The sequence below is a fragment of the Mesoplodon bidens genome (assembly GCF_964165515.1).
Source record: "Mesoplodon bidens genome assembly, chromosome: 15".
NCBI lineage: Eukaryota > Metazoa > Chordata > Mammalia > Artiodactyla > Ziphiidae > Mesoplodon > Mesoplodon bidens.
The window spans coordinates 37011899-37028942 of record NC_138171.1 but is presented as its reverse complement, the minus strand read 5'-3'; the positions used below and the strand labels follow the sequence as shown (position 1 = coordinate 37028942).

At 42.9% G+C, this 17044-nt stretch overlaps 1 protein-coding gene across 2 annotated transcripts in view; it reads right to left on the bottom strand.

Moving 5' to 3' along the window:
* Positions 1-159: 159 nt before the first annotated feature.
* STYXL1 (serine/threonine/tyrosine interacting like 1) overlaps positions 160-17044 on the bottom strand; it is a 54713-nt gene continuing 37828 nt past the window's right edge. For both annotated transcript variants that reach the window (XM_081257590.1, XM_081257591.1), the window contains 4 exons: positions 13352-13497; positions 12774-12871; positions 11059-11171; positions 160-1587 (listed from right to left, as the gene is read on the bottom strand). In XM_081257590.1, coding sequence (XP_081113716.1) covers positions 1456-1587; positions 11059-11171; positions 12774-12871; positions 13352-13497 — 489 coding nt within the window. In that variant the 3' untranslated portion in view covers positions 160-1455. The remainder of the gene's footprint in view (positions 1588-11058; positions 11172-12773; positions 12872-13351; positions 13498-17044) is intronic.

The following is a 17044-nucleotide window of genomic DNA, read 5'->3' as shown; positions in this document are numbered from 1 at the left end:
CGACCACCAATGCGGAAAAGCCTGGAGCTGCGAGCGCGCTGGCCCCGCCCACTGTCTGAGCCAATCCGGGCCAGGGGCGGGGGCGGGGCCACGTGCTCCGAGGGCCTTACGCCCGGCTGCTCCCAGCTCGGAGGGTGGTGGCAGCCCCCAACTGGGGCATTCCCGCTGGCGCCAACTGTGTGGTGCAGCCAGCAGTGTCCTTGCCTGTCAGGCAGGGAGTAAACCAAGGCCCAGGGAGGTGCCACCTGCCTCACTTTCCCCCTTGGGAAGCTGCTCTTTGGCAGGGAGGGAATTCCGAGCCTCTTATCTCGCTTGGATTTTTACAAGGGTCGCTTTACTGTCTCCCTGTCTCCAAGTTCACCGCCAGTGTCCCTTCCCACCGCCACCAGACTGCCCTGACTAGAACACAAGGCGAATCCCCACCATGTCCCTGCTGAACACTTTCCAATGGCTCTGCCCTTCCTGCCAGGAGGTCCCTAAGCCATCGCTCTGCAGCCATCCCAGGCTCTGTTCCAGTTCAAGTCCCGACTAGAGGCCGCACTGCCTGAAAAGCCCTTACCCCTCTGGCAAAACCCCACTCTTTGAGGGCGTGGGCTCCTGTTGGGGCACGGGGGAGTGCTACTCTAACCCTCTGCAGAGTCCTAGGAGGCAACATGGCGTTCACCTGTATGTCCTTAGCCCTGCCCAGGTGTCAGGAAATGTTTGCTGGATGAACATGGACCGACGTGTTAAATTCTCCATCAGTCCCCTTGTCTCCTGACTCCAAGCTCATTCTGTGGGCGCTGCCAGCACTCAGAAGCGCAGTCAGAGGAAAATTCCTTTTGAGACCTGAGGAATTTCTAGAAACCTGGTTGTGAGGGATGGGAGGGTGAGAGTCTCGGTGAACACAGCCAGGCAAAAATGAGTGAGGAGCAAGGAAAGGACATCTGTACAGGTGATGGAGCAGTAGGGAGTGCTGAAACTGGGGATGAGGCAAGGGTATGCCCTTGTGCCAGAAGCCTCTCAAAGCTGTGTAGCCTGCGGCCTGAGCCAAGGCTGAGCTTGGCATCTCTGGGGCTGGGGGATCTCCGCCCACAGGTGGGCACTGTGACATCCCCTGTGGAGCAACACAAGGCTGGAGGAACCCTTGGAGCTCCCACCAGGCAGCCTCCAAAGGGTCCACGTTATGGGGGACATGAGGGGCAGCTGCTCTGGCAGCGAGATGCTCCTCCAGAAGCAGCCTCAGGAGTGCAGTGGGGGTGGGTCCAGGATGCCCCAGGGATGGGGGTTCTCGCTGAGTCTGAGCACCTCCTGTGCTGGCACAAATGAGGAACCTGGGAAGAACCACTGCAGGAGGCTGACACGAGGCTCCAGGCAGCAAAGGCCTCTCATTCCTGCTTACACACCCTGGCCCACTACCCACAAAAAGCTCCCAAGGCAGGTTCTTCTGGACCCACAGCTGGGCCACAGAGAAAATCAGTAGAGTGGATCCAAGATGTCTGTGACGATGTCTCCAAGGACAACCTTCTCCCACTCTGACAGCTGAGCCACCAAAGCCCGATTTGGACGCATGTTGGTTTTACACTTCTTGACGTAGGCCCAGGACCTCTGTGAACCCAAGGAGAGAACAGCAGACTTCAGGATTGGACCTGGGCCCTTACCACCTTGATCACAGCCAGCTCAAGAGGGACAGGAGGGACAGGAGGCACTTGCCCAGGGGTCAGCAACATAGCTTAAGGGCAGGACAAAGAAACAGCAGCAGCTTGGGGTTAATAGATTAGGTCAAGGAGTTGTAGGAGCTGGCTCTGGCTGGGGCAAGCCCTTCTGCATTCTGAATATAGAGACAGAAATCATTCTTATGTCAGATGGCTCCTGTGAAGGTTGAGAAAACATATGTGAAACCTCCTGTGGACAGGAAAGCACTATGCCCATGCCTGGCACTCAGTGCTGCCTCAACAAAGATTTGCATTGTAAGTGGATAAATGAATGGAAAGGGGAAGAGAACTTCGGCAAATTCTCTGAAGAAGAAAAACTGAAGCTGCCTTCTTTTAGGTGCCCACCCCAAAATGCAGGAAAGGTTATTACATGAAGGTAGGTGACCAGCTGGTCTCCATCTGGATTGAGGATAGAGAAAAAAGGAAAAGGCAAAAGCAGTTCCTCAACAAACTATGGAATAGAAGGAAACTATCTTAACATACTAAAGGTCATACATGAAAAGTAAACAGGTGACATCATAATGGTGAAAGACTGAAAGCTTTTCCTCTGAGATCAGGAACAAGGCAAGGACGCCCACTTCCACCACTTCTATTCAACACTGTACTGGAAGTCCTAGACAGAGCAATTAGGAAAAAAAGAAAAGGCATCCAAATTGGAAAGGAAGAAGTAAAATTATTTCTGTTTGCAGATGATATTAACTTAATGATCTTGTATGTTGAAAACCTTAAAGATTAAACACAAAAAAACTGTTAGAATAAATGAATGTAACAAAGTTGCAGGATACAAAATCAGTTGTGTATCTAACTAACAATGAACAATCCAAAAAGAAAATTAAGAAAATTTCATTTACACTAGCATCAAAAGAATAAAATACTTAGGAATAAACTTAACCAAGGAGGTAAAAGACTTGTACCCTGAAAAATGCAAAATGTTGCTGAAAGAAATTAAAGAAGACTAAAATAAATGGAAAGACATCCCAGGTACATGGAATAGAAGATTTAATATTGTTAAGATGCAAATACTACCCAAAGTGATCTAAAGACTTAATGCAATCTCTATCAAAATCCCAACAGCGTTTTTTGCAGAAATAGAAAAATCCATCCTAAAATTCATATTGAATCTCAAGGAACCCTGGAATAGCCAAAACAATTGTGAAAAAAAGAGAGACAAAGTTGGGGGTCTCACACTTCGTTATTTCAAAACCTTTTAAGTTATAACAAAACTATGATAAAAGAATATGGTACTGGCATAAAGACGGACATTTAGACCAGTGGAATAGAATAGACAGCCCAGAAATAAATGCTCACATATACAGTAAAATGATTTCAACAATGGTGCCAAAATTATTCAATGGAGAAAGGAGAGTCTTTTCAACAAATGATGTCAGGAATACTGGGTATCCACATGCAAAAGAATGAAACTAGTGTAACCTTACACCATGTACAAAAATTAACTCAAAATGATGGAAGACATAAAGTAAGAGCTAAAATTGTAAAACCCTTGAAAGAAAACATAGGGGGAAAGCTTCATGATATTGGATTTGGCAATTATTTCTTGGATGTGACACCAAAAGCACAGGCAATAAAAGAAAAAATAGATTGGTTTATATCAAAATAAAAAACTTCTGTACATCAAAAAAAAAACCTTCTATGCATCAAAAGACACAATCAACAGAGTGAAAAGGCAAGACACAGAATAGAAGGAAACATTTGCAAATCATATACCTGTTTTATATTTCAACCTATTTCAAAGCTTTTAAGTTATTACAAAACTATGATAAAAGAATGTGGTACTGGCATAAAGATAGACATTTAAGACCAGTGGAATAGAATAGACAGCCCAGAAATAAATGCTCACATATATAGTAAAGTGATTCCAACAAGGGTGCCAAAACTATTCAATGCAGAAAGTGTTAATATGAGGAATATATAAGGAACTTCTAAAACTCAACAACAAAAAACAAACAACCCAACTAATAAATGGGCAAAGGACTTTGAATAGACATTTCTCCTAAGAAGGTATATGAATGGCCAATAAGCACGCAAAAAGATGCTCAACATCACTAATCATTAGGGAAATGCAAATCAAAACTACAATGCTGGGGCTTCCCTGGTGGCGCAAGTGGTTGAGAGTCCTCCTGCCGATGCAGGGGACGTGGGTTCGTGCCCCAGTCCGGGAAGATACCACATGCCGCAGAGCGGCTAGGCCCGTGAGCCATGGCCGCTGAGCCTGAGCGTCCGGAGCCTGTGCTCCGCAATGGGAGAGGCCACAACAGTGAAAGGCCCGCGTACCACCAGGGAAAACAAAAAACAAACAAACAAAAAAACTACAATGCTATACTTCCTCAAACTGATTACGATGGTACTATAAAAGGAAAGGAAGGAAGGAAGGAAGGAAGAAAACAACTGTTGGCAAGGATGTGGAGAAATTAGAACCCTTGTGCACTGTTGATGGAATGTATTAAATGGTACAGCCACTGTGGAAAACAGTATGGAGATCCCCCCAAAAAATTAAAATTAGAATTACCATATGACCCAGTAATTCGTCTACTGGGTATATACCCAAAAGAGTTGAAGGCAGGGTCTCAAAGAGATATTTGCACAACCATGTTCACAGCAGCATTATTCATAATGGCTAAAACGTGGAAGCAATCAAGTGTCCATCAATGAATAAATGGATAAGCAAAATGTGGTATATACATACAAGGGAATATTATTAGCCTTAAAAAGGAAGGAAATTTTGACATATGCTACAACATGGTTAAACCTTGAGGACATTATGCTAAGTGTAATAAGCCATTCATGAAAAAACAAATACTTTATGATTCCACTTATATGATGCACTTAGTGTAGTCAAAATTATAAAGACAGAAAGAAGAATGGTGGTTACCATGGCTAGGGGGAGGGGAGAATAAGGAGTTATTGTTTAATAAATATAGAGTTTCAGTTTTACAAGATGAAAAGAGTTATGGGGCTAGGTGGTGGTGATGGCTGCACATTATGAATATATTTAACACTACTGAATTATATTCTTAAAAATGGTTAAGACAGGGGCTTCCCTGGTAGTGCAGTGGTTAAGAATCTGTCTGCCAATGCAGGGGACCAGGGTTCGAGCCCTGGTCCAGGAAGATCCCACATGCCGCAGAGCAACTAAGCCCGTGCACCACAACTACTGAGCCTGCGCTCTAGAGCCCGCGAGCCACAGCTACAGAGCCCTTGTGCCACAACTACTGAAGACCACATGCCTAGAGCCTGTGCTCCACAACAAGAGAAGTCACCGCAATGAGAAGCCCACACACTGCAACAAAGAGTAGCCCCCGCTCACCACAACTAGAGAAAGCCCGCATGCACAGCAACAAAGACCCAATGCAGCCAAAAAAATAAATAAATTTATTTTTTAAAAATTATTTCAAAAAATGGTTAAGACAGTAAATTTTATGTTATGTATGTTTTAATGCAATAAAAAAGAGAAAAAAACTACGAGATACAACCTCACACCCATTAGGATGGCTATTATTAAAAAAAAGAAAATAATAAGTGTTGGTGAGGAAATGGAGAATTTGGAACCTTATGGTACTATGTATGGGAATGTAAAATGGTGCAGCTGCTATGGAAAACAGTGGTTCCTCAACAAAGTAAAAACAGAATTACCATATGATCTAGAAATTCCATTCTGGGTCTATACCCAAAAGAATTGAAAGCAAGTGGCCAGTGGGGCTTGTGTTCATGGGTTTAACAGGACAGTAGTAAACAAACAGCTCTTAACTGGACAGCCCAGGGCTAAGTGCAAAGAAAGCATACAGAAAACACCCTTTTTCCATTCTTCCCCTGAAAGAGATATATTTGTGTACTTTAAAAGTTGCTGCCTGAGGGTCTGGCTTCCAATCAGCCTGAATCTAGGTGCAGACTGAGATCCTTCCCTTTGGAAGGCTGACAAGTCTTGGCACACCCTCAACTACTGGGAACCACTAAGAACAAAGTAGGCTGCTTGAACAATCACAAAGGTGTGAGAGATAACAAAGAGATAGGGAAGGGTTGGACAATATGGTTCATCTCTTACATGAGACCATTCCTTCAACACTAGGAGAGGTAGCTGTTTTATCTAATGCATAGAAACCAACACAGAGGGTTAAGGAAAATGAAGAAACATAGGAATATGTTCCAAATGAAACAAAAAGAGAAACCCTCACAAGAACACTTTAATGAAATGGAGATAAGTGATTTACCTGACAAAAGTTCAAAATAAGAGTCATAAAGATGCTCACCAAGGTCAGAAGAATGCCTGAACAAATTGAGAATCTCAACTAAGAGATAGAAAATATAAGAAAGTACAAAATAGAAGTCTCAGAGCATGCAATAACTGAACTGAAAAATACAATAGAAGGATTCAACAGCAGACTAGATGAAGCAGAAGAAAGGGTCAGCAAACTCAAAGACAGTAGAACTCATCCATTCAGAGCAGCAAAAGGAAAGAATAATTAAAAACAGTGAAGATATTGAAAAAGAAAATATACATGTATAACTGAATCACTGCTGTACACCTGAAACTAACACAACGTTGTTAATCAACTATACTCCAATATAAAAGTTTAAAATTAAATTTAAAAAATCAGTGAAGATAGATTAAGGGACTTAAGGGACATCAAAAGGACCAATATTCACATTATAGAGATCCCAGAGGAGAAGAGAAAGAGGAAGGGACAGAAAACTTATTTGAATAAATAATGGCTGAAAGCCTCCTTATCCTGGGGAAGGAAACAAACTTCCAGATTCAGGAAGTCCAGTGAATCCAAACAAGATGAACCCAGAGAAACCCACACCAAGACATTATACTTAAATTGTCAAACTTAAAGACAAGGAAAGACTCTTAAAAGCAACAAGAGAAAAACAACTTGGGAACCCCCATATGACTGTCAGCAGATTTCTCAGCAGAAACTTTGCAGGTCAGGAGGGAGTGGCATAATATATTCAAAGGACTGAAAGAAAAAAATTGCCAACCAAAAATTGCTTTACACCTGGCAAAGTTGTCCTCCTTCAAAATTGAAGGAGAGATAGAGAGTTTTCCAGACAAGCAAAAGCTGAAGGAGTTCATCACTACTAGGCCTTGCAAGAAATGTTAAAGGGACTTCTTTAAGCTGAAATAAAAGGGCAGTAATTAGTAACAGGAAAACATATGAAACTATAAATCTCACTGGTAAAGGTAAATATATAGTAAAGTTCAAAATAATCTAATGTAAAAGTGGTGGTTTAATAACTTCAGATGTACAGACACACACAGACTGAAAGTGAAAGGATGGGAGAAGATATTCTATGCAAATGGAAACCAAAAGAAAGCTAGGTTAGCTATATTTATTCAGACAAAAATAGACTTTAAGACAAAGACTGTAGTAGACACAAAAGTAGGTCACTATAAAGGGGTCAATCCAACAAGAGAATATAACACTTATAAATATTTATGTACCCAATATAGGAGCATCTAAATATACAAAGCAAATATTAATAGTCCTAAAGGGAGAAGTAGACAGCAATATAATAATAGTGGGCTTTAATACCCCACTTTCATCAATGGATAGGTCATTCAGAAAGAAAATCTGTAAGGAAACACTGGACTTAAACTACACATGGACTTAACAGACATTTACAGAACACTCCATCCAAAAGCAGCAGAATACACTTTCTCTCAAGTGTAGAGGGAACATTCTCCTGTACAGACCATATATTAGACCACAAAACAAGTGTTAATAAATTTAAGTTTAAAATCATATCAAGTGGACTTCCCTGGTGGCACAGTGGCTAAGAATCCACCTGCCAATGCAGAGGACACGGGTTCAAGCCCTGGTCTGGGAAGATCCCACATGCCACAGAGCAACTAAGCCCGTGTGCCACAGCTACTGAGCCTGTGCTCTAGAGCCCACAAGCCACAACTACTGAGCCCGCGTGACACAACTACTGAAGCCCGTCCGCCTAGAGCCCGTGCTCCGCAACAAGAGAAGCCACCACAATGAGAAGCCTGCGCACCACGATGAAGAGTAGCCCCTGCTTGCCATAACTAGAGAAAGCCCACACACAGCAACAAAAACCCAGTGCAGCAATTAATTAATTAATTAAAATGTCAAAAGAAATTTTTTTTTTTTTTTTTTTTTTTTTTGCTGTATGCGGGCCTCTCACTGTTGTGGCCTCTCCCGTTGCGGAGCACAGGCTCCGGACGCGCAGGCCCAAAGGCCATGGCTCACGGGCCCAACCGCTCCGCGGCATGTGGGATCCTCCCAGACCGGGGCACGAACCCGTGTCCCCTGCATCGGCAGGCGGACTCTCAACCATTGCGCCACCAGGGAAGCCCAAAAGAAATTTTTTTAAATCATATCAAGCATCTCTTCTAATGACAATGGTATGAAATTAGAAATCAATTACAAGAAGAAAACTGAAAAATTCACAAGTATGTGAAAAGTAAAGAACATGCTACTTAACAACCAATGGGTCGAAGAAGAATTCAAACAAGAACTCAAAAAATATCTTGAGACAGATTAAATGGAAATATAACATACCAAAACTTATGAGATGCAACAAAAGCAGTTCTAAAAGGGAAGTTCATAGCAATAAGTGCCTACATTAAAAATAAGAAAGATCTCAAATAAATTACCTAACCTTACACCTCAAGGAACTAGAAAAAGAACAAACTAAGCCTAAACTGAACAGAAGGAAGGAAATAACAAAGATCAGTGGGGAAATAAATGAATAGAGACTTAAAAGACAATAGAAAAGATCAATGAAACTATGAGCTAGTTTTTTGAAAAGTAAAACAAAATAGACAAAGCTTTAGCTAGATTCACCAAGAAAAAAAGACAGAGGACTCAAATAAATAATACCAGAAATGAAAAAGGAGACATTAAACTGATACCACAGAAATACAAAAGATAGTAAGAAATCAGACAACCTAGAAGAAATGGATAAATTCCTAGAAATGCACAACTTACCAGGACTTAGCCATGAAGAAATAAGAAAATCTGAACAGACCAGTTACTAGCAAAGAGATGGAATCAGTAATCAAAAACCTCCCAAAAAACAAAAGTCCAGGACCAGATGGCTTCACTGGCAAATTCTACCAAACATTTGAACAAGAATTAATACCAATCCTTCTCAAACTCTTCCAAAAAACAGAAGAGGAGGGAACACTCCCAAATTCATTCTATGAGGCCAGCATTACCCTGACACCAAAAACAGACAAGGACACCACAAGAAAAGAAAATTACAGGCCAATATCACTGATGAACATAAATACACAATCCTCAACAAAATTTTAGCAAACTGAATTCAACAATACATTAAAAGGATCACACACCATGGTCAAGTGGGATTTGTTCCAGGGATGTATGGATGGTTCAACATCTGCAAAACAATCAATGTCATATATCAAATTAACAAAATGAAAGATAAAAATCATATGATCATCTCAAGAGATGCAGAAAAAGCATATGACAATATTCAACATCGATTTATGATAAAAATTCTCAACTAAGTGTGTACAGAGGGAATGTACCTCAACATAATAAAGGCCATATATGACAAGCTGACAGCTAACATCATACTCAACAGTGAAAAGTTGGAAGCTTTTCCTCTAAGATCAGGAACAAGACAAGGATGCCTACTCTCACCACATTTATTCAACATAGTATTTCAAGTCCTAGACAGAGTAAGAAAAAGATATCCAAATCAGAAAGGAAGAAGTAAAACTGTCTCTCTTTACATACAACATATATATAGAAAACCCTAAAGACTTCACAAAAAAACTGTTAGAATAAACAAATTCAATAAAGTTACAGGATACAAAATCAATATACAAAAATCAGCTGTGTTTCTATACACTGATAACAAACTATCAGAAATAGAAATTAAGAAAATAATCCCAATTGCATCAAAAAGAGTAAAATACCTAGGAATAAATTTAACCAAGGAGATGAAAGACTTGTACACTGAAAACTATGACATTGATGAAAGAAATTAAAGAAGACACAAATAAATAGAAAGATACTCCATGCTCATGGATTGGAGGAATATTGTTAGAATGTCCATACTACCTAAAGCAATCTACAGATTGAACACAATCCCTATCAAAATCCCAATGGTATCTTTCAGAGAAATAGAATAAACAATCCTAAAACTTGTATGGAACAACAAGACCCCAAATAGCCAAAGCAAACTTGAGGAAGAAGAACAAAGCTAGAGGCATCATGCTTCCTGATTTCAAACTATATTACAAAGCTACAGTAATCAAAGCAGTATGGTATTGGCATAAAATATATACACACAGATCAATGGAATAGAATAGAGATCCCAGAAATAAGCCCATACATATATGGTCAATTAATTTAGGACAAAGTAGCTAATAATAAGCAATGACAAAAGAATGGTCTCTTCAATAAGTAGTGCTGGGAAAACTGGACAGTCACATGCAAAAGAATGAAACTGGTGGGAATTCCCTGGCAGTCCAGTGGTTAGGACTCTGTGCTTCCACTGCCAGGGGCTCAGGTTCAATCCCTGGTTGGGGAACTAAGATCCCACAAGCCACACAGTGCGGCCAAAAAACAAAAGAAACTGGACCACTATCTTACACCATACACAAAAATCAACTCAAAATGGATTAAAGCCTCAAATGGAAGACCTGAAATCATAAAACTACTAGAAGAAAACATAGGTGGTAAACTCCTTGACATCAATCTGGTGGTAACTTTTTGGATTTGACACCAAAAGCAAAGGAAACAAAAGCAAAAATAAACAAGTGGGACTACATCAAACTAAAAGGCTTCTGCACAGCAAAGGAAACCATCAACAAAATGAAAAGGCAATCTAAGAAATGGGAGAAAATATCTGCAAATCATGTAACTGATAATGGGTTAATACCCAAAATATATAAAGAACTCATACAACTCAATAGCAAAAAAAAACAAAAAAATCTGATTTTTAAAAGGGCCAAGATTCTGAATAGACATTTTTCCAAAGAAGACATACAGATGGCCAACAGGTACATGGCAACAGCCAAAATGCACCTCCCTTGGAGAGCCCTGAACAAACACTGGTACACAGACTGACAGCACTGGGGGACACACAGATGGTGCTGCTGGCCACAGTCTTGCCCAGCCTGAGTCCCTGGGCCTGCCCTGTGTGCCCAGCCTCGGGTCTCTAACCCAGATATCGGGTTCCTTCCCTTGGATGTGGTATGCTGGGTAAAGCCCTGGACTTGGGGTTCCCCTCCCTGACCCTTCCCTCCCAAACCCTCCACCCCCAATTAAGGCCCCAAGTCGGTGCTGGAGACCCATTCCTCTGAGGTGCAGCTCTGACCCCACCTCCTGGACCAGGAAATACATACCTTCAGGGTCTGCACATTTTGGTGCATAAGGTAGGCCAAGATGGCTGCACAGCTGCGACTGATGCCCATGGTGGAAAAGACCAGGATGACAGAGCCAAGCTCCAGGTGAACTTCTGCAAATGGAAGGAAAGGTGTGAGGTTGTGCGTGGCCCCCTTCCTTGTGGGTCTGTGAGATGACTGGCCTCAGTGGGTCCAAGAGTAGGTTCAGAACCAGCACACCATGGTCTAGGCAAGTCACATGACATCTCTAGGATACTGTTTCATTGCCTGGCAAATGGGGATCCTCAGACCTAGCTGGCAGTTCAAGAGAATCACGCCTGGGCATTCACCATTATCATGCAAAGGCCTTTTCTGGGCTATGCAGGCTTCCATCCCAGGAAGGTCTGCTACCAGTTGACCTCCCCAGGTGGGGATAAAAAGACTATACCCCAAGGGCACTTGGGTGCTGATAGAGGCAGTGTAGCCTGGATGTGAATCACAACCAGTAAGTACTGGCTGTTGGGCTTGGGCACTCTAACCCACAGTTTCCTCATCTGCAAAATGTGATAACAGTACATTACCTACCTGATAAGATTCTGCACTGTGCTTAGCCCAGTGCCTGGCACACAATTGTCAGCTAACCACACTCAATAACGCCCCTGGGGCTGTCAATCTCACCCAGTGAGGGGTGGGAAGGAAATCTAAGCTGGCATCTTAGGCTGGTTGGTAACCCCCAAGAACTGAAGATAAATATACTAAGTGCAAAATCACAGACTGTCAGAGCTGGAGGATGACTCAGATGATTAAGGCCAACTGCCTCATTGTATGGATAAGGAAACTGAGGCACAGAGAAGTTAAGGGTTGGCTCAGAGCCACCCAGTGAGATGGGGCTGGAGAGGGGGCTTCTTTGGGCCACAGGGCTCTGCCACCCCATGATGGGACCCAGGGCAAGTCTCAGTCTTAGCTCCTAGGCAAGTGATAGTTACAACCTCCCAGAAAAATAAAGGATGCCTGGGCCAAAATGCCATTCTCAGGCTGGGGGCTGTGTTGGTGCTGAGCAGGCCGTCCTGGGGTGGGCTTCTAACCGGACACAACCTTGCTCCCTCCAGGGATCTTGCTCTCCTTAGGATGACTGAAAACTCCACTCTCAGTGAGGCAAGCGGCTGGTGGGCACTGCTGTGTGTGGTAGGAGAACAGAAGGGGCACTGGGCCCACACACTGGGGACCACGAAATTCAGAGATGGAAGGGCTCTGGAGTCTTCCTTCTACCCCACCACACTGACCAGATAGGAGGGCCGGGACAAGTGAGATTCACCTGCAGGTCACCAGAGCCTAGCCCGGAGCAGGGCTTCATGAACATATGCACCCAGGATGGGCCAGCACCCTCATTTCACAACAGGCACAGTGATGCCGAGACTGGAGCTTGGCCAGGAGTGAAAGGGCATAGCGATCCAGCCAGGGCCAGAACACAGGGCACTCAATCCACAGTCTGGGGCTCTCATTTGGCCCCACTGCTCCCAAGGTAAACGCGTGGCTGCCCATATTGCCAAGGACCACCCTGGAGGCAGGCTTGTCCCGGGGCTTGGCCACACCTGGCTGGGCATGTGCTGGGCCCTGCCCTTTTTCTCCTGAGTGCCGGGAGTGGCAGTCAGCAATAGGCATGTGGATGAGGTACCACAGCCCCTCTGCTCCCTGGGCACAGACCAGTTGCTGCCTGGTTAAAGAATGCTCCTTACCAATGAAGTGACAGAGGTGGCGTAAAAAGGGTGTAATGTTGGCTTCCAGGGAATCTTCTATCTGGATGTGCAGAAGCTTGTCGGCGTCACCTACAAAACTAAATGGAAGAAAAGCACAGGTAATCAGGCAAACTCACACAGAGCCCTACTGTGGCATCTTTCACCCACAGCAATGGGATCATAGGGGTAGGAGGCTGAACTAGCATCAGGGAGATGTGGGCAAATAAATGAACCCCTCTCAAAAAAAACAGCACCTACCTCATAGGGGTGTTGTGTAGATTAAGTCAATTAATCTATGTAAAGCATTCAGCAATCTGCTTGGCACATGGTAGTGCCCAAAAAATGTGACATTGTTATTATTAAACAAACCTGATGCTTTCTTAGAATACAGTGAAGATAGTGAGGGTGGAAAGGAATATGTAATGAATCTGCTGATGAAAATAAATGCAGACCCTACTCCAGTGTATGCTGATTTCTAAAAGCCCTTTCAATTCTGTCAATGCATGCCACTAGGAATCTTATATAAATAAATTATACTAATATAAAAAAAACAAAAAAACAATGGTTTTTCTACTTACAACGGCCCTGTCTCCATGGAGACGTTGACATATGCTTTGATTTTCAAATCCTTCTGAATTTTAGGGTCGCAGGCTTGCCTGAAATTTCCCAGGTAGATCCTGCCTGGCATTATCTCAACAGGGTATGGTTGGAAAGCATCCAGTTCCTGAGGTGGAGAAGGAGAAAGGCTGCTATGATAATAATCCCCAGAGAAGAAGTTGTTTTTGTTTCATCTCTTGAAATGTGGCTCAGCAAACAAGCTTAGAAAGACAAACTGGGACAGTGAATGAGACTAACCCATTGTTCATTGTGGCACTATTTATAATAGCCAAAACATGGAAGCAACCTAAATGTCCATCGACAGAGGAACGGATAAAGAAGACGTGGTACATATAACACATGGAATATTACTCAGCCATAAAAAAGAATGAAGTAATGCCCTTTGCAGCAACATGGATGGACATAGAGATTATCATACTAAGTGAAGTAAGTCAGACAGAGAAAGACAAATATCATATGCTATCATTTATATGTGGAATCTAAAAAGGTGATACAAATGAACTTATTTACAAAACGGAAACAGACTCACAGACATAGAAAACAGACTTCTGGTTACCAAAAGGGAAAGGTAGAGGGGGAAGGATAAATTAGGAGGTTGGGATTAACATATACACACTACTATATATAAAATAGATAATCAACAAGGACCTACTGAATAGCACAGAGAACTCTGCTCAGTATTCTGTAATAACCTATATGGGAAAAGAATCTGAAAAAGAATGGATATATGTATATGAATATCTGAACCACTTTGCTGTGCACCTGAGACTAACACAGCATTGTAAATCAGCTATATCCCAATATAAAATAAAAATTAAATTAAAAACAGGGACTTCCCTGGTGGTCCAGTGGTAAAGAATCCACCTTCCAATGCAGGGGACACGGGTTCGATCCCTGGTCAGGGAACTAAGATCCCACGTGCTGCGGAGCAACTAAGCCCAAGCACCACAACTACTGAGCTCACGCACCTCAACAAGAGAGCCTGTGTGCCACAAACTACAGAGCTTATGCGCTCTGGAACACGCGCACCACAACTACAGAGCCCACAAGCCCTGGAGCCTGCACGCCACAACTAAAGAGAAGCCCGCGTGCTGCAACGAACAGCCCACACCCCAACGAAAAGACTCCTCATGCCTCAACAAAGATCCCACGTGCCACAACTAAGACCCGACACAGACAAAAATAAATAAGTAAATTAATTAATAATAAATAAAGCTTTGTTAAAAAATTAAAAACAAAACTACCCTTTGATCCAGCAATCCAACTTTTGGTATATATCTGAAGGAAATGAAATCACCATCTTGAAGACATATCTGCACGTGCCCCCCTGCCCCAGGATCATTTGAGCATTATTCAAAAAGACATAGAAATGACCTAAGTGGCCATCAATGGTGAATGGATAAAGAAAATATAGCATATATATACAATGGAATATGGTTCAGCCATAAAGAAGAAGGAAATCCTGTCATTTGTGACAACATGAATGGACCTTGAGGCCATTGTGCTAAGAGAATAAGTCAGAAAAAAACAAATCCTGCATGATCTCACTCATATGTAGAATCTAAAAAAGTGAAAGTCGGGACTTCCCTGACAGTCCAGTGGTTAAGACTCCACACTCTCAATTCAGGGGCACAGGTTCTATCCCTGGTCAGGGAACTAAGATTCCACATGCCACACGGAGTGGCCAAAAATAATAATAATAAAATAATAAAATAAAATAAAAATAAAAAAGCGAAACTCATGGAAACAAAGAGTAGAGTGATGGTTGTCAAGGGCTGTGGGGGTGAGGGAAATGGAGAGATGTTGGTCACGGTTATAAACTTCCAGATATAAGGCAAATAAGTTCTGGGTATCTAACGTACAGCATGGTGACTACAGTTAACAACGCAGGGCTTCCCTGGTGGTGTAGTGGTTAAGAATCCTCCTGCCAACGCAAGGGACACAGGTTCGAGCCCTGGTCCAGGAAGATCCCACACGCTGCGGAGCAACTAAGCCCTTGCACCACAACTGCTGAGCCTGCACTCTAGAGCCCGCAAACCACAACTGTGGAAGCCCGCACACCTAGAGCCCATGCTCTGCAACATGAGAAGCCACTGTGATGAGAAGCCCATGCACCACAACAAAGAGTAGCCCCCGCTTGCCTCAACTAGAGAAAGCCCACGCACAGCAACGAAAACCCAACACAGCCACAAATAAATAAATTTATTTATTTATTAAAAAAAAAAAATACAGGGCTTCCCTGGTAGTGCAGTGGTTGAGAATCTGCCTGCTAATGCAGGGGACACGGGTTCGAGCCCTGGTCTGGGAGGATCCCACATGCCGCGGAGCAACTGGGCCCGTGAGCCACAACGACTGAGCCTGCGCGTCTGGAGCCTGTGCTCCGCAACAAGAGAGGCTGCGACAGTGAGAGGCCCGCGCACCGCGATGAAGAGTGGCCCCCGCTTGCCACAACTAGAGAAAGCCCTCGCACAGAAACGAAGACCCAACACAGCAAAACTAAATAAATAAATTAATGAAAAAAAATACAGTATTATGTACTTGAAAGTTGCTAAGAAAGTACATCTTAAATGTTCTCATCTCACACACAAAAAATGGTAATTATGTGAGGTGACGGATGTGTTAATCTTATGGTAATCATTCTGCATATATGTGTATCAAGTCATCTTGTTGTAAACCTTAAATTTACACGATGTTATATGTCAATTATATATCAAAGCCAGAGGGAAAATTACAAAATTTGATCGTTTCCAAGGAAAGATTATTAGAGCACCAATCAGGTGTTTAGAAACAATTATCATCAAATAATAAGACTAATCTTATAAACAAGTTGGAAAACAGCCAGAAAAGCATGCCAGTCTAAGACTGTTCTCAAAGCATGCCTCCAGGAAACTGAGAACTAATGAAAATTCCCCTAACGGTTTCTTGGGTTACCTATTACAGTTCAGATGTCTGTAATAAAACAGTGGCTACATATTTGTTGTTGTCATGGATTGAAAACTTACCTGTTACATTTAGTAAAATAAAACCTATGCATAACCCCAAAAGAAAAAAAAAAGAAATCCACTAACATTGTATGAACTGATGTTTCTAATATGATCTGTTTAGAGACCCCTTTGTTCCCATCAGTTTTCCATGGGAAATACTAACCTATATAATTTCAAAGGTCAAACCAGCTCTAAAATGCCTCTGGCTCCAAGTCTGACTCAGAACCAACACCTAAAGTACCTCAAGCTATTTTGCTGTCCACTTGAGCCTTTCAGAGCCTTCTGGCTTCAGCACATGTCCCCTCACCGTGAACCTACCACAAGCCCACATTCCTCCCAAACTGTTAGCCTCAAAAGCCTTTATCAATGAGCAGACACCACGCTGAGCCAAACCTCAAGTTTGTGAGACACACGGCCCTTCTACATGCAGGCAGGCCCACTACTTGCAGATGTGACCCAAAGCACTGCCCAGGGTTCAGGGTGACCCCGCCCAGGACGCTCAGCTTGCCAGGGGCCAAATGAAATCCTCGTGGTTTCATTCGGAAAATCTTACACAATACCCACCACAAATCTGTCAACTCTTCCTGATGCTTTCGAACCAGCTTCCTTTCCTGTGGTTGTAACGGCTGTGGGGGAGAGGGCGTGGGACGGATAAAACATGCTTTGCTG